At 45.7% G+C, this 23,866-nt stretch overlaps 1 protein-coding gene across 1 annotated transcript in view; it reads right to left on the reverse strand.

Moving 5' to 3' along the window:
- Nucleotides 1-2,653: 2,653 nt before the first annotated feature.
- Nucleotides 2,654-23,866, reverse strand: part of nfat5b (nuclear factor of activated T cells 5b) — a gene marked incomplete at its 5' end in the record, with an annotated part of 42,652 nt that continues 21,439 nt past the window's right edge. The window contains 13 exons of the mRNA XM_080532933.1: nucleotides 2,654-2,760; nucleotides 3,033-3,289; nucleotides 3,575-5,495; nucleotides 5,613-5,713; nucleotides 5,933-6,010; nucleotides 6,691-6,823; nucleotides 7,527-7,579; nucleotides 7,707-7,841; nucleotides 9,104-9,276; nucleotides 9,731-9,921; nucleotides 10,787-10,976; nucleotides 12,266-12,953; nucleotides 22,518-22,640. Of these exons, the coding sequence (XP_080389059.1) occupies nucleotides 3,051-3,289; nucleotides 3,575-5,495; nucleotides 5,613-5,713; nucleotides 5,933-6,010; nucleotides 6,691-6,823; nucleotides 7,527-7,579; nucleotides 7,707-7,841; nucleotides 9,104-9,276; nucleotides 9,731-9,921; nucleotides 10,787-10,976; nucleotides 12,266-12,953; nucleotides 22,518-22,640 (4,025 nt within the window). The 3' untranslated portion in view covers nucleotides 2,654-2,760; nucleotides 3,033-3,050. The remainder of the gene's footprint in view (nucleotides 2,761-3,032; nucleotides 3,290-3,574; nucleotides 5,496-5,612; nucleotides 5,714-5,932; nucleotides 6,011-6,690; nucleotides 6,824-7,526; nucleotides 7,580-7,706; nucleotides 7,842-9,103; nucleotides 9,277-9,730; nucleotides 9,922-10,786; nucleotides 10,977-12,265; nucleotides 12,954-22,517; nucleotides 22,641-23,866) is intronic.

Here is a 23,866-nt window from a genome sequence, read left to right on the forward strand (position 1 = left end):
TCCACAAGAGTGTGATGGTGTGACAGTTAAGGGTACATTTCCATTTAAATATTAGAAGGGTCTGACACACTATAGGCTTTGGACAAACATACCATACAATTGATCTCAACCATGCCTATGAAACAAAATCAATCAAAGAAGGAATACAATGCACAGGAATGTACATGTGACTCATAGTGTACATGGTACATTTCAACTCCCTCAGTCATCAGATTGTACCCTTGTCCTCACATCTACAACGAAAACATATGCTTCACAGACAAATATATCACACAAGGTCACAACCAGTTACAGTCTTAACAGGTGGGGGAAGGACCAAACCATATAAATGGTATCAATACAATTACGGAGTTAAACCAAAACCAAACTTGTACATCATTTGTAGCACAAAGATTTAGACAATATCTAAGACACAAATGAATTAGATACTTTTTATTTATTTTTTTGAAAAGAGGTATTAGAACTACACCAGTAAAAAAGATATGATAAAATATTTGTAAATCTTATAAAAATTCACATAAATACTCATGACTATTGGAAATAAAAGTACTACTATTTCACAAGAGTTGAAGAAAGCCAATCACAGACAGCTCTTTTCTCCAAAGCAAGGTTCATTCTTCAAGAGTAGGTCCCTTTAAATATCTAAAAGAACACCGCTCAAGCACTGGGGATGGGGGCCATGGGGCACACCATAGGCCCCACCAATCACATTACCAAACAGAGTTTCAATACTCTGCATTTTAGAAAAGCTGCTTGTTTTAAATTTCTTTTTTTAAAGTGAATAAACGGTAAATGACGTTAAACACAAATACTAACGAACTACTAACTAGACAACAATAAGAGAGAGCGATGGGAGGCACTCAACTGAGATAATCTTGTTGTCATCACAGAGGCCAGCCCCTTGTTCATGCGAACACTCAGGTTCAGACCAAAAACAAGACTAAACCTTGTTGGCTCCTCTCCAGCCCAATACTAACATGTAAAGAAACACGCACAAACCAGTTTGGCAGCAGTACATCACGCCTGACACTGAGATATTCAACAAGCAACAAACTACGCGGTCGAGGCAAAACAGAAACTGCTCCAGTCACTTTTAACCACTTGCTCCCCGTCATAACATGGCAGGTTCGCAAACGACAAATATGAACACAACAAGCCATATAAGCCATAAAACTGGCCATTCATGAAGAACACAGTAAAACGTGGCTCTGACTCGAGGCCTCGGCTCGAGTCCTGAGGTGGTTAACTAAGTATTGATACTGATTTTATTTTCACTGATAAAATGCACGATGATGGGCTTTACTCCTGCATGTAGCACCATGGCAAGATTAACTGATCAATGAAATAATACACAGATGAAGCCGAAGGACTGCCTGTGTAACATAGCGGCAGGCTTTAAGCCCACCTCAGTGTTGCAGGGGCAGAAAATATCCTCTCTGATCTACGTACGTATTAAAGCCCAGTTGGTGCGTGCCAGACGCCAACAAATACAACAACTGCTATGGAGACGTCACGACAAAACAACACGCTATCTATATTTACCCATAGAACAATACAAATAACATTACACACTATTTTAACATCAAACGGACAACCACACACACTAGTATATGGTACACTTATATGGTTATGATATAGGTTTGCATGTGTGTGTGTGTGTGTGTGTGTGTGTGTGTGTGTGTGTGTGTGCGCGCGCGCGGGTGTGTGTATACACACATACCAGTATGAAAAAGTACAAACAACAACATCTAAACTGTAAATATGATCCACTGGAAATAATTGATTTAAAGGATGATTTTTTGTTTTCTTGATCCACATTTCCCCTATTCTAGAGCTCCTACTCGATTGTCTTTGAAGCCAATCAAGGAGAGAAATCCAGGGTGTACTGTAATATTCAAATATGAGACATTCACAGGAATGAGTAGTGGGTGAATGGTGGCTGCCAACTGCCAAGGAGATATACCGGTACTTCATGAAACCAACAATATAGAAAATATATAGTAAATATAAGTCAACAACTTAACAACATGCATGAGTTATAAAGGAGTAGAGATGTAGTACACACAGTAAACATGGGGGGGAGACATAGCTGACTAGTGAATGTGAAAGCTGTAGGCCGACTTAAGAGAGTAACTGGTCACAAAGGAAAGCATCATAAAGTGCTGAAGGAAGGAACAAAATGTCAAAATATCTTAAAAAGGGTTATTTTCACGAACTGTGTAGTTTCTTCTGCCATTTAATTTACCTAAAATATGGTATAAAAAAAGGACAACAATTCATTAGAAACAGTTGCAAGCCCACACAGTCTGGTCCTGGCATATACAGAATGCTATAACAAGCTTGCATCGACAATCGTTAGAAAAACACACTGCCAAGTGCTGTACTGAGAACTAATGAGATAGCCAAACATTCCGACATGCTGTGATATGTCTCATTCACAGCTGGAAGCGACTAGCTGAGAGTTGCACTGACAGCTGTAGGAGGGGCTAGCTACCAAACACATCACAAAGCTATACAAGAAGTCACTCATCCCCCCCCCCAGGGTCCATGTTCCCCTGCCCACCCCAGTCTAGATCTGGGTCCTTGTCCAAGGGATGACTGGGACCTCTCTCTGTGCCATTCAGGAGCATCTATGTGAAAAGTGTCCTTGGAGAAGAAGCCAGCTGAGCTCTAAATGTAACTTGGATCAGGAGCCCGTCGTTGAATCGGTGTCAACATGTACACCATCTATTCTTGTCCACATGGGGATCCTCTGGGCTCCTAAAAGGAGGTATGAATATAAAATGTTAAAAGGACATCAAAAGGATGTAAAAAGCACAGCAATTATGTTTTTGTGTCCTCACAACTCATGGTGGTATTTCATAACAGTGGTTTAGTGCTCTGTAACCAAATTAGAATTGCAAGCCAAATTGGCCATCCCGTTAATCCTACTTTGTAAAATAATCCCCAAATGTTCAAATTGTACAACAGCAGAACAGTGGTTTTAAACTGAGCAACATTTCAAAATGGCTAGATAGTGTCGGGGGACCCACCTGAGAACCCTAGCGGGCCTAGTAGGAGCGAGTCATGTTGTTGCCCTGTTCCTGCAGGCTAACCAGGAGGTCATCGATCTTCTCCATGTTCTGGGAGACAGTCATGCTGTTCTGCAGGTTCCCAGACTCGGACAGGGACTGGTTGAGCAGGGACTGGATCTGGGCATCACTCTCTCTCTGGTTCTGGCCCGACTGGCTGATAGCAATGATCTGATCTGACAGGGTGGTTCCAGGGGTGTTGATCAGCTGGCCACAGTCTGCATGGGGAAGAAGGAGGCAGGGAGGTCACTCACTAAGGCCCTGAAAAAGCTCACAAAGACCAACCTCTAAAAGAATACCATCATGATATTTCAAGGTTAGACCCTGTGGTTTGAAAACAAATAAATCAATTCCAATTTGCCATAAAAAAAAAATCAAAATGAAAAGACATCTGCAATAAACACCGCTTCATAAATGTTTCATTTGATAACTTTTGATTAAACTGAGTGATTTTTATAACTGACATGGGCAGAGAGAGATCATCATAATCCTGAAATCTTTACCGTTCTGGATCCCAAACAGGAAGAGTCCAGGCTGCTGAGCCTGGCTGGGCTGGCTGAGGGTCCCGCTGGCGGCCGCCTGGAACAGAGACCCCGGCTGCTGCACCGGGGAGGAGGTGGTGGTCTGCAGGCCCGCCACCCCGTTCTGCGCTGCAAACATCCCCGTCTGCGGAAGCTCCTGGGGGGCCATGCCGCCCTGCACCTGCATGGCGGCCATGTTGGATTGGGGCATGAAGAGGGCGACGGGCTGCTGCTGCTCCGGACCGCTGTTGGAGCTGGGGACCAGCTGCATGGGCTGCTGCTCCTGGAAGAGACCCTGCTGCCGGGGCTCTGCTGGGTTCCCCACGGAGCTCTGGTCTTGGAAGGCCATGGGCTCCGTCGGCTCCTGCTGGCTGACCGTCACCATGCTGGCCTGGGAGAACAGCAGCGAGGGGTTCTGGGGCTCCCCGGAGGCCAGGTTGCTGCTGCTCATGGTGGGGGGCATCTGGCCTTGGCTGCTGAAGAGGAGGCTGGGGGGCTGCTCCGGGGTGGAGAGGGGGTTGCCGCAGAACAGTAGGCCAGCCTGCTGCTGCTGCTGGCTCGGCGAGAGGCTGTTGCTGGGCGTGTGAGGGGACATGTTTTGGAACATGGAGTTCTGCTGGGGAGGCTGGGGCTGGGGCTGGGCTTGAGAGGGCTGCTGCTGCTCCATAGGGGTCCCCTGCTGGATGGGGGAGAGTTGCGTCTGAGCCTGGAACACCGACTGGGGCTCGGGAGCGGAGGTCTGCATGGCGTTGAGGAAGGCTAGCTGCTGTTGCTGCTGCTGCTGCTGCTGGGCGCCGTTGGCGGTGAGCTGAGAGGGCAGGGAGCTCTGGGGGAGGAAGAGGCCGGGGGCGGAGGGAGGCTGGTCAGGGGAGAGGCTGGTGCCGCTCAGCACCGTCAGAGTGTTCTGGAACAGCGCCCCCTGCGGGTCCTGTGCCTCAGCGCCCAGGGGGCTGGGGTTGTGGAACAAGGGCGGAGAGGGGTGTGAGGATGTCTGTTGTTGGAGAAAGTTGGTCTGAATGGAGAGAAGCTCGTTGGCTTGCTGGAAGAGTGCTGCTTGCTGCTGCTGCTGCTGCTGTTTCTGCTGCTGCTGCTGCTGTTGCTGTTGGGCCTGCTGGAAGAGGGAACTGCGGTTCTGCACCATGCCCTGCGGAGAACCCTGCTGCTCAGGGTTCTCACCCCGAGAACTGCCCTGAAATAGGCTGCATTGCATGGGGCTGCACTGCGACTGGAACAGCTGCTGCTGCAGGTTCTCCAGCGCCTGCTGTTGCTGTTGCTGCTGGATTTGCTGCTGTTGTTGAATTTGCTGCTGTTGTTGAATTTGTTGTTGCTGTTGAATTTGCTGTTGCTGTTGAATCTGCTGTTGCTGAATTTGCTGTTGCTGCTGTTGTTGAATTTGTTGTTGTTGAATCTGCTGTTGCTGTTGAATTTGCTGTTGTTGTTGTTGTTGTTGCATTTGTTGTTGTTGTTGCATTTGTTGTTGTTGTCGTTGTTGTTGCTGCTGCTTGGCCAATGTGTTCTCTGCCTGCAGCGGCAGGTTGCAGTAGCCCTTGGCCTGCAGTTGTCTGACTGCCTGCTCCAGCTGGGCCACCTCGTCTGGGGGGAAGATGGGGAGCTGGTGCTGCTGGGGGGCCTGGGGCTCCCCACACAGCCTCCCCACAGCCCCGGGGTTGCTGCCTGGCCTCTCCTGCCCCAGCCCCTCTCTGGGCTCCAACAGGAACTGCTGCTGAGAGCCCTGCTGGAGCAGGGAGTCTGCAGGCCCTGGGAAAGAGCCACTGGGGGCGATGTCCTGCTTCTGTATGGTGGTCAGGGGCTCTGAGCTGGTGAATACCGACGTCTGGGGCTTGTCAGGGTTGGAACTCATGTCCAGGCTCTGCACGGCCTGACACCTGACATCTGACGTCTGCTGAGACAGAACAAAACAAGGATGGAAACGGTTACACTTAAAAACATGTTTCTAGATAACTCACACAACTATGAATTATTTTCAATGTGTAATCCCAGAAGGCTGATGACCTCTGACCTTGAACATGGTTTGCTGAAGGTGGTTGGAGACCTCCATTGGAGTGACCTCTTCTCTCTTCACAAGAGGCAACATCGGGGGCATCAAGGCACTATCAATAACTACAGGGGTGAGACGAGAGTGTTATGATACTGTCATACTAACAGCAAGGATACTGGAGTCTCAACCCACATGCACGCACGCACACACGCACGCACGCACGCACGCACGCACTCACGCCACACGCACACACGCCCACACGTGCACACACACACACACACACACACACACACACACACACACACACAGTCCTACACTTGTGTCGAAGAGCAACATGGTACCTTTCATTCGTTCATCATAAGAGCAGGGCTTGCCCGGAGACGGGACTTCTTTCTTCACAGAAACATCCACTGTTTTTGCTGCAAAATCATGAAGACATATAGACCCAATGAGTAATGTGCACCTAAAATCACCTGGGATTACCGATGGTTCCTATTGGCCAAGGTTTATACATACAGTATGTGTTTTGCATTTATAAATATTTTCCTGTGAAACTAAAAATCATACAGTATATAGTGAATTAATTAAAGAACAACGAGGAAGTGCACTTTAAGCACATGTGCTGAGGGAAGGGCAATGCCAAACCCAGTATCATGTTCAGTGTATAAACAAAAGGGTAGTGTGATTCTCCAGATAGATCGTCCACAACTTCCACGTTTTGTTTCATTGTTTCTAGTTCCTTTCTCGACACGTCCGGCTCCCTCGATCACAGAGCGTGCCACAGTGCCCAAAGGACACTTTTGACGACTTACAAGTGATGACATATAAAAGGAGGGGTCAAATTCGCCTCTGTTACGAGTGGGCATGGTTTCCTGTGCAGGGTAATGGGGGTATTCATAGCAGGCTAGAGGATTCCTCTCTTAACTCATCTAGTTAGAGGTCTGAGTTGTAGTAGAGAGAAGAGAGAGAGAGAGAGAGAGAGAGAGAGAGAGAGAGAGAGAGAGAGAGAGAGAGAGAGAGAGAGAGAGAGAGAGAGAGAGAGAGAGAGAGGGTGAGAGAGAGAGAGAGGAGAGACTGTGTGGACTTCAGGTCCACAGACCTGGTTCTGGAGTGTAGGTGAACGGCTGCACGTCGTGGGAGCGCCCCGCGTTGGTCACCACGTAGATCCCCACACACACAGCAGAGCTGATGGCCGGGTTCTGGTACGGAGGAACCTTCACTATCAGGTGATTCTGAGGAGAAAATGAAGAGAGACTTGTTCCAGACTAATCCACTTAGCAGGCCAGAATGTACAGCGGGCCGGTTCTCAGAACCATCGTTCAAGACTAAGTCATGCATCAGCCTGCCTCTTTTGACATCTCCAAATGCAAACTTGGAGAAGATGAAAGCGATAAAAGCATAGTCAGCAAAGTGTATAGAAGAGGTGAGAAAGTTAGCCACGAGGGAGGTAAAACTTGGCCCGGCTACCAAACGTCATAGAAAACCACCGAACTGGTCCAGTCATGTCAAACCTCCCATATTTGCTGACTCGTAAAAAAAAGGTCTGACGGATTTGCATAACGTGCGTGATTACGGGAATTGCTGAGGAAATAAAGGGGGAAAAAGATGTCTAACACCTCAGGGTTCAGACAAACTTTATGACAGAAGCTTAGCATGCTTAACTCTGTCCCTTTTGTTCTCAAGGGCAAAGGTTTCTGAAAGCTGTTGAGACACACTTGGTCGAACCACTGTGGCTTGGAGTAATTAGGTCACCACACAATGAGGCCACTCAAAGCCTTGAGTGAGCAGTAATTTAAGATGATTACATCTAACCCCCCCGCCCCCCCCCTTCATTACAAATCTGAAATGGCTACTTTTATCTAATCACCTCCTTAATCACTGGCATTAATTATCTGGGGCAAACAATAAGCGCAAAAGAACAATCACATTATTTACCTGGTGAAACAGCTCCATGTCAATATCAGCCTCTGCCTTCCAAGACTTCTCATCTAGAGGGAAAACAGAATTAAGTGTCGGTGGTTAGATTAAGGGAGAGCGATAAACACGAGCTCTACGATGATGTAAGCAGGACAGAAGCCGGACTTCCAACGAATAAATAAACACGATATAATATACCTGATACGTTTTCCTGAAATATGACTTTGGTGTCCTTGAGGAAGTTCTTGCCGATGATGAAGACCTCCTCGCCCCCCCTCACCGAGCAGCTGTGTAGTGACTTCTTCAGGATCTCAGGCACCCCCGCCGGCTGGGCTGTAGACAGGACGCAAACGCACACAGGCGTTTTTTTTAGACAAACACAGCTCAGTTCACTGAGTTCTGCCGGACCGACCCTCTCTCTCTACCCCCAGAACTGCTGGCATCAATTCGGAGAGGAACCGGTGGGTGCCAACAAAACAGCTTAAACCAGTTGCTCAAGGCTACCTTGTGATTTCCTGGAAGGCGCACATGTAATCTTGGGGAGATGGTAATTGTGCTTTAATTGCATTGCCGGGAAGAATGTGAGTCGGCCAAATAAAAAGTAAGTGTGTGTGTGTGTGTGTGGTTTATTCCCCCAGTATCTGTTCATTATCAAGTAAAACGAATTGAGGTAGAGTCTTGATACTACCTCTGCTGTGCCCCTCTTTCTCAGAGTAGACATGCCAAAAGTTGATATAAACAAGCCCAGACTCCTCCCACCACTCCTCCTCCCACAACTCCTCCTCCCTCCTCCAGCTTTCACAGGCCTCCCTCCCCACCGTTACAGAGCTCAACACACACGGACGGAGAGATACCAAGAGAGATTCCCTTTTTAAAAAATATATACTGGCTCGATATTCTGCTCGATAAATATTGCACACTGGCTCTCTTCAAACAATGGAAGTCCACACCTCTTTTCTTTCCGTCTTTCTTTCTTTCTCACTCAGGAGCAGGTCTCCTAAATCCACGACAAATAAACGTATGCCCCTGAGCAGTCTTTCCTGTTTTCGCCACTCTGCAACCAACCGACCACGCCCTATGCCCACAACTGGAGGCCCACAAGAGTGAAGGGAGTTTGGACACATCGTCTCTGAATAAGAACTGCAATGTGTTGTCAAATATGGTATGTTGACAGAATCTGAAGACACAATAATTTGAACAATAGCTCATTTTACATTTACATTCAATCCGATCCAAAGCGACTTTCTGTTTTATTTAATGCCTTACTGTCTTTTTTCTATGACTGAAATAAACTTATTCTACTACTACTACTACTACTACTACTACTACTACTACTACTACTACTACTTACAACAAATACATTTGTCTAAGTAAGTGAATCATCTATCCATCAGTCATCATAAGAAAAATAAATCTATGCTAGGACCAGGGGCCATTGGTAGTCACAATGCTAAAAGTAGGATCCAGCATTAATGAACCATATCCCTCTCCTTAATCCCGTAGTTGTGATATGTGTCAGTGCAGCAGATCACTGGGGTTCCCTGGGAGAAGCCTGGTGGGCAGACGCTATGAATAACCCAGAGTAAGCCACTCACTGCACAGGATTGGGGATGACGGGGTCTGTAACGTGAGCAGCGAGCCGTCGGGCCGGGGGATGTTGACCCGGAACACCAGCCGGGCACGCGTGCTCTTCTTCTTGGAGCCGGCCACCCCTATGCGCGCCTCCACGTCTGCGTTCCGGAGCTTCAGAATCCCCACGCAGTCCACCCTGCAGAGACACATTCACATTTAACATGTTTGGCATTTAAGCAGACGCCTTTATCCAAAGCACATACAACAAATACAACAAACATACAACAAACATACAACAAATACATTTGTCTAAGTAAATGAATCATCTATCCATCAGCCATCGCAAAAAAAAGAAAGACAAAGTAATCTATGCTTGGACCAGAGGCAGTCCAAAATGCTAGAGGAACGAATAATTATTATTAAAAAAATAATAAAAAATAATATTTACAGTAGAGAGACTCTACAGGGGGGGGTAGAGGAGAGGGAGAGGTTTCAGCTGTCTGCCTGGCGGGCCTGCTGTGCGCAGACCCACCCTCCAAACCCTCCAAACCCCTAACCCGATGGAAAAAAAGGCTCCCAGAGGAGGACTTGGAGGGATAGTAACGTCTTTGTGAGTTCATATACAGGTATAGACACGTAGATATACATACGCTAGAGTCATGTTGTTGCTGGGTTCCAGGGACACTTCGATGACGGTTGTGCCCTCGATGTCCACCTCCTTGCAGGCCGTGGTATTTCGACCGGTCACCCGACATGCTTGGTAGAAGCCGTGTGGCTTCACACGCCCTGCGTCGTTACCCACAAACACCTGCAGCACCACCGCCTCGTTCACGCCTTCCAGCTGAGGAGGGGGAGGAAGCACAAAGGACACTCACATCATGAAAATAGCCCATCTGCTCAGCAGCACCTTATTTCTGGACGTGGGAAGGGATCTCTCAAATATTGAATGTGCTGAGCAAGTGTAGTTATGGAGTTAAGTATGTCCCGAGCTAAGAGTAGTTAAAGTATGTCAATCAGTAATAGACAGGGGTAATAATGACTGTATTTGATAACATTCTGCTTGGTAAAATGTTTAAGCCATCTGAGGGGTACGCAATGCGTCATAGGTTGCAATATTCTATGCTAGAAATATATAGATATACTGTATATCTATGCTATCAAACACTGTGTTGACCGTGTTTGATATAGAGATAGAACTGAGAAATGCAAACAAGAGAATAAGTCGTTATTTGCAGCACAGCAACCTTTCTCAGTAGACAAGCAAACCTTGTTGTTGGGTAGAGTATACATACGCTGCCTCCCAAGATCTGTTGTAAGAGCTGGTTATAAAATCTGATTTGACAGAACAAGAACACACCCGGGGGGGGGGGTTGATCATGATCATCACCTGTCATACAAGTCTCTACAAAGCCTGATGCTGAAATGAAACAATCACAGAACCACTGACGCATGTTTACTTAATAAAGAGGTGTGTTGCAACAATGAGTGAGGAGCGAGTTGATGGGGGAGGGGTGGGGGTTTGCCCAAGGACAGATAAGGGTGTTCTTCTGACAATGGGTCAAGTCAAAATAGAGGTCTCTGCGGACGATGGACGATGGACACTGTCCACAAACAAAGCCAGAGGCCCCCGGACGTCAAGTCCACACAAGCCCCTGACCCTGGCCCCGCCCCCCCTGGCCCCACCCGGTTGTTGGTTGGTGGCTTACCTTGATGGTGGGGAAGCCCTGCTGAGTGCGGTCCTTCACGGAGCCCCGGCTGCCCTCGGTCAGGTAGCGGGCGCGGTGCTGGGTCTCGGGCTGGATCAGGATCTTCAGATCCCTCCCCTCGCTCTTCTGAGGGAACTGACACGAAAGGGCCCCGCCTTTGTGATTGGTTGTTTGGGGTGCATCTGATGAACTGCAAGACAGGCTTGGTAGTTATTGGCCTGATTTTTATTATTTTTTTACCTAAAAACTTGCATTGGATCTGGATGTTCATTATTTGTGGCAGTAATGCTGTTGAATCGTGTCCCTACAAGGGCACAACATGGCACCTAACGTACTACCGTACACTAGATCACAAGTAGGGACTTCCTTTCATTCGTTCACAGCACTGTCCCCCCTGCTCTGTCTTAAGTCTTGTACTGAGCACTGGGGCTGAGTGGCTTGTACTGGCCAGTCTGGCCTTGAGTGGCAGTAGCCCCACCGCCCCCCCCCCCCTCTCTCACTGGTATTCATTCCTCTAAGATCAGTCCCACTCCTGGCACCACGCTTCCTCTCTCTGTGGAAGAGGGCTCGACAGCACTTGGAGGCTGTCCACTTACTATCAAAGTTCCAGCCAAGACGTGACCCCCACCAGGACATTTCTGAGAGAGCGAAAGTGTGTGTGTGTGTGTGTGTGTGTGTGTGTGTCTGTGTGTGTCTGTGTGTATCTGTTTGTGTGTGTGTGTGTGTGTGGAGCATAGGGTGCTATTTGAGGTAGAGAGCAGCAGGAGCAATAGCGAGAAATCCCTCTCTAGTTGCCATGGTTTCCTCTGTGACACTAACCCAGCAGTCCAGAGTTTTCGGAGGCCCCTCTATCACAGAGGCAAGAGTCCATCCAAACCTCTAAGGGCATTCAGACTTATCTGTTTATTTAATCCGCTCTGCTTTTTCAAGGCTTTTCAAAGAGGCTCAGTGTGATTCACCATGGCTGACCATTGTTTGTGCTGTGGTATCCTGCCCCTCCCTGTCCTCTGATCTCACCGCTCTTCTTAAAGCGTGAAGGGAAAAGTTGAGCCGGTGATTTCCATTTGTGGTATAGTGTTCGTATTTCCTCACACTTCTTCTAACAATGGGGGTACGTATGGAATAATCTCACGAGACTATCAGGCTAGCGATGAGTTGAATAGTTTTGGTCTGGATCTCAGATAGCACTTACTACAAAGCGGGGGGGATATTGATGCCAGTTCTATAAACAGATACTGTGTGGTGGGTTTGACTGAGGACTAAAGCCTACCAGAATAATACATCAATGTTGTCGATTTGTCAAACATCCTACCAGTCTTAAATGTCACTGTGCCAGAAAAAGATCCAACAGAGAAATGAAACTTAATACCAAACCTCAAAGAGAGAAGTAAAAGTTGATGAGACTAGAAGGAAGTATATAACAGTAGACTGAGGTGGAATATATTTCACTATAAAAGAGAGACGACCAGTGACACCCACCTCCCTTTGGGGCACGACTTGCTGTCTTGGTTCAGTTGCGAGAGGACGAAGTGGGGTCCCTTGGCGCTGTCTGCGTCGAACACGTCCATGCTGGCCTCCTCCGCCGACACAGGCTTGGGACCCGGCCTCTGGCGAGGGGTGCGCTTGCGAGACTTGCGGGGGACCTCTGTGTTGTCGTTGTAGGAGCTGGAGCTGACCAGGCTGAAGTTGGAGGCCGAGTCGTCCATCCAGATGCTGCTGCTCTGCTCCGAGTCCTGGAGCAGCTCCTCGTGGCAGGACATGCGGCTGTCGTCGAACAGGTCCTCCGGAGGGGGCGAGATGTTCAGCACCGTCCGACGCTTGGAGGGGGTCATCTGGTGGTGCTGCTGCTGCAGAGCCTCCTGGGACGTCGGCCCTCTTCCTCCTCCTCCTCCTCCTCCTCCACCACCTATGGATCCAGCCCCTCCTCCTGCTTTCTCGCCGCCAGCCCTGCCTCCTCCACTGCCACTCCCACAAGTCCCGCCCTCGGCGCCGAGCATCTCGGGCACCGCTCCTCTGCTACTTACACCTTCGTCTGTAGCAGCGCCGCCTGTGTGAGCAGAGGTCTGGTCGGAGGCTGAGGTAGCGGAGAGCCTGGTGGAGCTGGAAGAGGTGGGAAAAGCACTGCGGGGGCCTCCCATGGTCATAGAAGACGAGACGGTGGTGGCATCTACAGTGTATACAATTGGACAGTAAATAAAGGCATCTCAACCAGCATTGGCTAGCAGTCCCATTCAAGCAGCGAAATTTGTGCATGATTGTTTTTTGTTTTGTTTTTTTGCTTCTTTTTTTAAATTTATTTTTTTACATCCAATTATAATTTTCACTTTTCTTTTAATGCATCATAATGTTGTGTGTGTGTGCGCATGAGAGTGATTTAATGCGTAAGTGTAGCTGAGAGTGTGTGTGTGTGTGTGTCTTTGTGTTTTGGGACTGTAAAAAAGCGTAAAAGGGGTCATATAAATTACAATGTGTAAAAATGTAAATATAGATTTCTCCCGGCTATGAATCTTTTGACATTAACATCTACTTTTTTCCAATTGATACTCGGAGCAAATCTTTCAAAATGTATAAAAAAAAAAAAAAAAAGACTGGTAGAGAATGTGTGGTAACCCAATTCTTGTGCCATCTTTCTGTGGCATGATTGCGTGTGTGTTGATTTTCAACAGATGTACCAGTATATGTACATGTAGAGGAATATTCAGAAGAGATTAGGATTATCTGGTGTGTAAGATGATGCGTGCCAATTGGAGCTTTTTTTTCATACAGGTTCAAACAATTTAGTTGGGACTGAGCGTAGCCACAGAGACAAGATAAACAAGCTTCTGACCTATGAAGCAGAGAACTGCAGACCATTTATATGCAGACACTCCCTGCTTCAGAGGGAACTTCCTGGAATAAAAACGAGACAGCGAATGAGCAATAAGAGCTGAACATTTAAATTTATTCTGAAACAAATGAAAGAAATATATTGAAAAAAAAGAGATAATTGTGAAAATGGAACTCTCATCAAGGGTCTCTCTTCCTATTCCTGCTCAAAACTATATTCTGACCCAATAGCAAGATCCAATCCATCTTATCAGACCCAATCCATCTTATCAGACCCAATCCATCTTATCAGACCCAAACCATCTCATCAGACCCAAACCATCTTATCAGCTATCAATTAGAGGGGTCAGGGATGGAGGTGGCAGCAAATGTGAGGCATCTGGTGAAAGGGGGATCAAGTCGGCTACCGACCAAATGTTCAGACTTTTATTCTGAAAAACGTAACTCACTGAATCCATTGCATTGCAATATGTTGGCTTGCTAGTGAGTGTGTCATTGATTTTCAACAATGGTTCAGTAAAACAATGTGCTTTGAACGCTCTTTTAAAGGTGATTTTAAATCAATTAAGCCTAACAACCCACAAATTAGCTTACATTTTCTGGTCCAATTTATTTTAAATGTTCAGAATAAAAGTCTGAACATTTGGTCGGTGGCTGACTTGTTCCCCTTTCACCGGCCGCCGTCACATATAGTTATCAGGTACTGGATGCAAGATACGGTACATTGTACCTCAAAGCAGGTAAAGTGAAGATGGTGCATGGTAGCCGGTGCAGGAAGGAAGTGGACTGCAGATGGCTAACTAGATGGATGGCAGTTGTAGCATTTGTCTCACTGAATAATTAGGCAACAATAACTTGGGGTTATATAGCGGAAAAATAAGTTTCAGGTACCTGTGTAATAAGACAGGTATAGGGGCGAGGTCATATTTATCTGAAAAGATATGATATATAAGATATATTATCTGCTGGTAATTGCTAATAGTAAGGTGGTGATAGCAGCCTTGGAGGCCTTTGGCATGAGCTCAAAGAGATGCTACAGGACTTTTGTCATTTTGGCTTAAGCGTTGACTGTATGGTTCATTATCTAATGTGAAATGTGTATTATCTCATTAGACCACACAGGCCTCAGTTTAAGGCCAACACACTTTTGCAAAATAAGCTTTTGCCCCTTTGTGTTTTTTTAGAACTTGTGGCTGAAAATATACAACATATCCTGTAGCTAAATATATAAAATATCTCTTTAAGTCTGAGCATGCAAGATAATAGAGCAGCTGGCTATTGAGAGGTTTAATGTTTTATGTTTTATGTAGCCTAAACCTGCATATTTGACTTAGCTATAACTATAGAAAAGTTCTTTCACTTTCTACACTAGGTGAGGAAGCCATATTGTTGATGAAAAGCAAGCAACATAAGAGCTGAGCTTAGGTAGTCAAACACTTATTTCAGAAGAGGAAAGCCCTTAGGACCATTAAATCAGTTGGCTATCTATTGGTAAAAGGAATGCTAGCCAGATGTCTGTGACTCATAAGAATATCTTCATGCCAATGTTGTGTATTGTCTATGAACAAGTTCCAGTCATTCAATATTCCTCCCACATGCCCCCTCACTTTTCCCATTCCAAATACTCTGCAGCGTAGGAACAATAATTGAGTGCAGAAATATAACACAATATTTTGCTTTGTAATGGATACAAAGGATATCATGACTGTACTTGTGACAAGGACAGGCTTATATTTATAATTTAAACATTTAGCAGACCCTTTATCCAAAACAACAAATACATTTGTCTAAGTAAGTGAATCATCTATCCATCAGTCATCATAAGAAAAAATAAATCTATGCTAGGACCAGGGGCCATTGGCAGTCATAATGGTAGGAGAAGGAATAATTTAAAAAATGTATGTTACAGTAGAGAAACTGTACAGGGGGTTAGTGGGGATGAGGAGGTCTTTAGGAGGGACAGTTAAGATGTAGCCTGAAGAGATGATTCTGAAGATGATGAGAGGGGCTGAAATACATAGAAAGTATGCTTTGTTTAATTATTTTTTATGGCTACACTGACTTGGATTCATTGGAAATAGAATACATGGAAAAGGGGTGTGTCCCACTGTTGTGATCTGCTCTACAAGAATGCTTTCCAAACGTACAGCATTGTGCTTCTCTCTGTGGAACTCCGGGACAATTATTCTGCAAAGCCCAAATGACCCAAATCAAGACACGTAGCTAATTCCCAAATCCAAGTGCTCATGCAGATATGCAGTAGAAAAGTATTTCACTTGATTACAGGGGGGAAACATCCAATTCACCAGACAGATAATGGACGAGAAACTAACTTAGAGAGAGGAATAATTGAGTTTGATTGGGATCAAGCAAGAGGGATATTTTGTTTTCCGTGACACCAAAGGTGTGTCCCCACCACCCCGACTGTAAGGTCCCTGCAGACCCCACATGCAGATCCCACAGTACACAGGACGCACAATAACAAGTTCCATTTTCACAACCATGTCATACAAAATGAAAATCAAATCGAAAGAAATGATAACAGTTTTGAAACGCTGAGGGACTTTTTTTTTTAAAGGTTGAATGAATCTAAATTGGATGCTTTCCTTTGAAAAATAAAAAACACATATCATGGTGTGCTGATCATGCAGATTTGTAAAAGAGTGACATTCATGACAAAACAAGTAAGAGACCACTACATTTGGAACCACAGTGAATGATTTGCAGCTACTTTGAGCCCCTCTTACACACACTTAAAAACACTCTCAGAAACCAGAGAAACAAAGTCCTCAAACAAATCCACTCCAAACCCCTCCAGCTTTGAAAAGGTCCATTGCTCTTACTTTGGGCCCTCCTACTGACTAAATTATATGGCCTAAAAGCTTTCTGTAGACTACTGTACATTGGCAAATATACCTGAGTAAATCGTCCCATCAGTGCCTTGTGTACATTTCAAACAACTGCCCGTTTATGCCCCGCTGTCTCTCCTGAGACGGAGAGAGGGAATCTAGCCTCTTTTTTTTTCTAATCTAAAAAGAGTTGCTTTACTTTGGGTATTATGAAAATAACGACAACTAGGCCTATGTAATAACACAAGAATAGAAAACGCGGAGGAGGTCAATTAAATCCCTCCCTCTGCTTTTGGCCTATACTGTGGAGCAGAAGGCTAAAGTCTCTCCCCCTCTCCCTCTCTCTCTCCCTCCCCCCCTCCTTCCAGCACGGCCCCATTAGCCTCTTAGTCTAAACAGGGAAGACTGTTTGTTTGTTTAAAACGCAGCCAGGTTTCATAGAGGAGAAAACCCAGGGGCATCAGGGAGAGAAACGACCAGCATCTCTGCATCACTTTATCCAATGATGGAATCAGGAAGCTTCATCTATCAAATGAGAATGTTGTCTGACCACACCAAGAGACCATTATTACAAGGAACATGTAAAACACCTCTCATCCCCTGTGGTTTAATTCCTAGTCCTACGTAACGTGTTTACTGTACTTGCCTGATTGTAAACGATGAGCAGATGCTTTTAAAAACACTAAAAGGAAGTATTGTGCCATGTCTAAAGCCTGGTGCAGACCAAAACCCAAATAAAGCACTAATCCTGAAGCCAATGTATCCTATTTATTACAAAGTGGGCCTACTACACTATGAAATTGAATATCTGATTTCTTCTTCGGGGTATCTTATCGATACAATTATGCAGCACAACATAGTCCTCCTTCTCTTGCAGGCTCCTGAAGAGAGATGTCAAACCTTACTAGTTCACTTCCAATACCTCGAGTATATTCTTTTAGGTATGTGCGGTTTTAACTTTTAAAGTTAAAGCATTGCCTAGTTTCTCCCATTGCATTGGTTTCACTTTTTGATAATTTGATACGATTATACCTGCAGACAGTGCAGTTCATCTGACAACCCTGAAGGGCTCAGCAGTACCAGGTGGTCATGAGAAAGCCTTCTCCAACAGAAGCCCATCCATGCCCAACAGAAACAGACAGCCGGGCCAGTAAAGACAGCTGAAATCACCAACATGGCTGCCAGTGCCTTGAAGGGCAGAGATTCAGGAGCCTGTTTGAAATTTGAGTCGGCAGCTGCTCTGTTTGTGCATAATAGCCTGGTTAACGAAATGCATTGCAACTCAATATTCAAAGGGGACATGTTGGACAAAAGGTAGAAAGTTTTTGTGCATAATTACGCTGAGGTTTAGTTGCCCTACAGACACAAAAAGAGGAACACATACTTTGGATAAAGTTAAAGCTAGTGAATGGCTATGCCATCTGTAATGGCTTTGTTGTGAATTATGAATACAAATATGTTTAGGGCAGTGTGTACAATTTTAGTATATCCATTCAATTTATGTCAATGATTAGGTTCTAGTGATTCTGGATGATTAAGATTTGGGTAAAGATAGCGGTATACACTTACACCTATTGCGGCAAGTATTTAATAATAAATCAAGGTCTGCTAAAAAGGTCAAAGTAGCTGCAAATCACCAAACCTAGGCCTATGTGATTATTACAGTCCCTGCAGACGGAGGCTATGGCTTTCCAGTTGACTGGATTTATGACAGTGTAGTCATGATAGAAAAAGAAGACACTTTTTCTGAAAATTAAACTTAATGATGTTACACATGCAGTCGTCTTGTTTGCAAGACAGTGGGGTTCAGAGTCACTAGGAGAGCCGTGCCTCCGCCTCCGGGCGCACTGCCATGGCCTCATGTTCCATCCTAACCCAAGCCTGAGCCCTAACCCCACCCCTTCATTTCACTAATACCTGAAGGCCTAACCCCACCCTTCATTCACTAATACACTGTGTTCCACAACAACAACAAACATTACATTTAAAAGTTTCAGAGACATAACTTTTCAGAGACATAGAAAATATGGTCACTCTTTACATTAAGTTGCCCCTTTAGTTCTGTAACAATGTTGTATTATCATGCTGTTCCATATATCATTAGTATAGTATATTATTATTAGTACAGTATTGCTTTGTAATTGCATAGTAATTTATGTAATTACTATGACAACATGTTAATACAATGTTGTTACTAGTGTAATTACAGTGTTGATTCACTGGTATAGGGTCAACTGAATGTCAAGTGTTACCGAAAATGTATTTGCAATACAATACAAAAGAAAAAAAGGAGCAAAAAATTAAAAACAAAAGGAAATTCAAAGAAATAAGAAGTCTTAAAGTTGGACCGACCTACTGGACAACCTGGGTGATTTTTGACGGGTTAAGAGCCCCTGGGACTAAAAGTCTTCACTACTGACAGACAGACACAGTCACACAACCCACCACGACGCCTGTGGGGCCGAGCTAAAATGCAAGTTAAGTTCATTAATAGCAACACAACTTGCATCCAATCAACAAAAAGCATTTCACTTTGTGCATTTTTCCAGGATATTTGTGAAACAAAAAGGGAAGAACATTTCATAACGATTTTTGTGGAGTACTTTGTATTGCTGAGGTATTGTATGCTGCTATGAGGTGTGTTTGGTGCTGTTAATGGTTATGTGCTTCTCTGTACGGGATGAATGGAACTTAGTGGAGTTTGTACAAAAAAGAGAAGCATATTCAATTGAAACTCATGCAGATGCTGTGCAGAGCGTGACCCCCTCCAACAGAGTGGCCAGTGGCCAGTGGGTGGGGGAGTGGTTGGCCTGGGAAGGTGTGGAAGGGAATTCCTACAGATTGGCTAGGTGAAACTGAGCGAAAGCAATATTTTTCCCTCTCTAATGGCTCGACACCTACGAAGGCTCCAACTGCAATTACCCACTTAAAAGTGAATTTAGACTCCTATGGCGTGCACCAGGTTATGATGACCTCCCTAGGACATGCCTGCCAATGGCGTGGCTGCTCATTTGGGATTTATTTTCTTTGAAAGACTGTTTCCCAAAAACTGACTGAAAGGCAAGAAAGAACATTGACCTTTGACAACATCTCTAATAATTCACCTTGGACAACATCACTAATAATTCATGCTCATGTCAGACTTTCTAAAAAGGGGATCAATAACAACTTACATCAATTAGAAATAAATAAAAGGGAGACCACATCAGCAAAGTAAAAGCAGAGATGAATTATGGATGTCCAAGACAGTTTTACAAACTCCAGAACGAAAAACGAGCAGAACATTTCTACAGTATCTGGCACCTACAAAAACCTGTAACGCCAAGCCAGAGCAGTGCTGCATCACCACTAAGCCAAGTCTCAGTAAGGCTGAGAGGGAGGGAGGGAGACACAGGACAATGGGAATGAAGGCCTAAGGACAGAGGTGTGGGGTGAGGTAAGGACAGGACAGGGACCAGGGAGGGAGCAGCTACGTTTGAGCTAAACAGTAAGGACAGGAGGACGCTGGCATCAGGGTAGAGGTGGTGACAGATAGGCCAAGCTATGAATAGCAGGGTCAGTAGCAGATAGGTGGTTGGTGGGACGTGGGAGTAGGGTATATCACAGCCAGCATGCAACCTCTCAGTTCAGCCCAGCACAGCACATCCCAGCCCAGCATAGCCCAGTACAGCCCAGGTGCCAAGGAGAAAGCAGCAGCTCCAGAGGAGAGATTCCCCTGCATTGTGAACCAGAAAGGGGCTGCACACGGACACGGAGAGGGAAGGGTGAGCTACATGAGCATTGAGCTGAAGAGACAGGCAACGTTGGCTGGTGGTGTGACCCAAAAACAAAAGGTAACCTGCACTGCTGACACTGGCCAGCCGCTGTATCCAACATGAACAACAGAGACACCTCTCCCCACTTCCCAATTTAAATGTCACACTTCTTGTCGTTTTTAATCAATATAAATAATAAATACTTGATCTCCAAAGATTTTTTTTTTGGGGGGGACGACAAAAAAAGTTGACAAAAAAAAGTAAAAAGAAGAGGAGATAGCCAGAAGAAGTTAAGGCCAATTTTGCAGTGAAACCTAACAGTCCCAAATTAAAATTTCATGTAAACTGAAAAAAATACTTCACCTTCCTCCAGCTACAGCCAGTAATGTCCCGCCTCGTCAGAAGGCTGCAATTGGCTGCAGTGAGGCACTGACGTCCAAAGGCAACAGACTTCTGGTTCTACTGTAACTCACTCTAAGCCTGGGCACTTTGGTAAGGGGGGGCAGAGCAAAGAGAACTAAAAGTGAATGGCATTTTGAAATTTGACCTGAAAAAAAAAGGGTGTTTTGTTTTTGTTTCTCTTCGCTTCCTTTGAATACAAGTTCTGAGTGAGATCAATGTTGTTGTGACGAAAAGGAATATTAGTGTTAATAAAACAGTCACACAGTTGTTGCACACATGCTGGTTTCAGTGTTGGTGTTTTTCTGCAGTTCTCATGTGTAACTACAATGTCATTTAGCCTTACACAGACTGCTAAAAGGTGTCAGTAGATTTATTTATGTTAAATGAAGGTGTAACAATACACTGGCTATTAAATAGCTGCAAAACACATACGTAAACAGTTAGTGATATTTTTGGACGTTTTGGCAAGAAATATCACTCAATTGTTTAACAATTTTGGATCACAAACAATACTTTTGTGAGCAGTACCGAAATGGTTTTGTACCCAGCTTCTGACGTGTGCCTCGACCCAAAAAGAGAGATGGTTTTAGTTTCACAAATGTGTGAATTGAAATTGGTTAATTTGCTTTCCTATGATTTTACATTTCAGTTTAGTGACCCCCTAAATAGACTGGGGCTGCCCTATCAAAGGCCATTCAGGCAGCCAATTAAAAATAGGGACTTTTGTAGGTCTTTCAAAAGGAAAGTTCTATCAGGAAAGTGTTCCAATGGCATGAAATGAAGACAGGTTTCCTTAGACTCCAACTGCAAGGCACGGTGTTCCCAGCAAGGAAAGGATTAGCAGGACTGTGCTTAGACATGCAGTACCCTCAAGCTCATAAAATAGTTAATATGCTAACCCATACAGTCAATGCTTGAGCTGGGATAATTCAATTGGATTTCTATTGAGATAAGGAATGTCCCCTCCTCTGTTGATGTGTTTATAGCCCCTATGCCCTGATGGGAACACCATTTTAGGTTTTCTATTCTAAAGCACATAAGAGAGCTAAAGGAGATCTTTCTGATCTGATTTGGACCTGTATGTCACCCTGGAGTGTATGCAGAGACAATAAGAGATGTTTAGTTCCTTCCGATTGCGTCTGTATTGTCTGTCAGCATTAAACCAGGCAATTCTACTGCTACTTTCAGTCAAGCCCTCTAATTTGGGGAGTTCTGGAAGGGGACTCTGCACCTGGAGCTGATTACAACAGAGCTGTTTTTTTGTTTTTTTTACAAGAACCCCCGACAGATTGTGATGCAGCGGGCTTGCTCGTAGTGATGCATGCATTTCTGCAAAAAAAAGAAGTAAATAAAATAGAATCGCCACTGTGTAAAAGTGAGGGTAAATGCACACCAAACAACATCAAATCAAAAAAAAGGAGCAGAGCATTGACCCCCCATCCCCTCCTGGAACTGAATGTTCACAGCCTTTCAGAGGAGGTGAGGTGCGAGGCAGCGAGCGCCCACCCCGGGGACGGCTGGCCACTGGCCAGAGCAGGGCATTATAGCTGAGGGCCGCAGGACACCCACGGGAGAGGGCAGTAAGGCCTCATAACTCCAGTCTTCAGCAGCTTCTTGCCTGTGTGTGTTTTTCATGGCGTGCGAATGGGGGACACATAGTATGAAAAAAGTGGAAGGGTTGGTTTAGGCTTTGGCTGGTTGGTCCTCTCTGTCTGCAATGTAGTTGCGGTAAACCCTACAGGTACAGACTGTGTTCTGCTGCTGCTGCTGGCCTAACCCCTACTTGGTCTTGCAGGTAGCCTAAAGAAGGGGCGCTGGACTCCAGGGAAACAGGATGGAACCATTTACCAGCACTGCTCACTGTTACCATGGAGGCAGTAGAGAGGGGGAGGGGCTTACCTGAGGCAAGGGCAGCTGAAGGGGGAGGACCCGCCTCTCCGCCGCTCTTCTGACTCATGACTGCTGGGTTGTGGTGGGTGGAGGGCAGCTGCAGCTCTTTGGGGAGAAGGTCATACACTGATTCTGTGGAGAGAGAGAGGGAGATAGAGGAGGGGGTCAGGTCAGGAGTGGAGTACCTTTGTAGGGACGTGAAAGAGTTTTCGTCATCTCTCTACCGCTCTGCAGGTTAGTCAGCAGTACAACGGTAGAGGAGGCTAATTTCAGAGCGAGAAAAAGACATGCTAAAAACGACAGCAAAGTCGCAGTTTCTCCTTTTGGAACAGTCTAAATATAGCAAAAGGCCTCTTTACAAAAGGACCAGGAGCGTGGTGAGTTTTGCTCTGTGGACATCCTCAGAAGAGCCAATTCCCAAAATCTAAAAACATCTTTTGTAATCCTGCTGCTGCATGCCTTTGGCCTGTGACTCTTCACCAGGGCTGGGCATTGTTGTCCACCCTGGCCATCAGTGTGGAAAAAGAGATTTACGAGGCCGGTGATAAATACAGCCTCGGCCCAGATTTCTGCCGCGTCTCCATAGCCCAGCTGTTGCCCACCGACCACCACCGTACCGCCCAGCCCCCCCCAGTCCTACGTGTGCCACCCAGTGCCTCCCCCTACCCCGTCCCCCTCCCGCTCCCCGTCCCCCTCCAAGATACCAGGGAGCTATTCAGGGAACAAGAGCACAATGCAACCGAGCCATGTTTAGTATGCTGATGAGCACCACACTGCAAAACCGCGGGGTGTGGAGGGAGGTGACTGGCACTTTCAATGGCGCCCAACTCCCTCCATTTAAAACGAGACTATCTATGGTAGAGGTTTGGCACCAACTATCGCCGCGCGTTGAATTATCCTGGTCAATCATCATTAGTGCCCTTCAGTGCATACAGGTCTGACGTCGTTGAATAGCCCCCATGTGGATCGCTTACGTGTCTTTTACTTGGAAAACATTCTTCCCCTTTATGAACGAGCTGATGAAGATGAATCCATTTTAAACGGAGCCACTGCAGCTATGTCAAGCCGGAGTCTAAAGAATTGCCTGCGGAGGACTTTCTCTGAAGAGGAACCGTATTATTCTCCAACCTGAGAAGGTAACCAGGCCCAGCGCACCTCGGGGAGGACTAGCTGGTATGGGAAAAATAATAGGCCTAGCAAGACTACGCAGGTCAAGGCGAAAAAAATCCTGGCATGACAACAAGTACCGTTTCAAGTACCTTTTCAGATCTTATTACAGGAGAGAGAGAAGGATTTACACCAAACCCCCCCCCCACCAACCACCCAACCACCCCCCCCTCCAATGGCTAACAGGACAT

This window comes from Nansenia antarctica (assembly GCF_963989245.1).
Source record: "Nansenia antarctica genome assembly, chromosome: 1".
NCBI classification, from domain to species: domain Eukaryota; kingdom Metazoa; phylum Chordata; class Actinopteri; order Argentiniformes; family Microstomatidae; genus Nansenia; species Nansenia antarctica.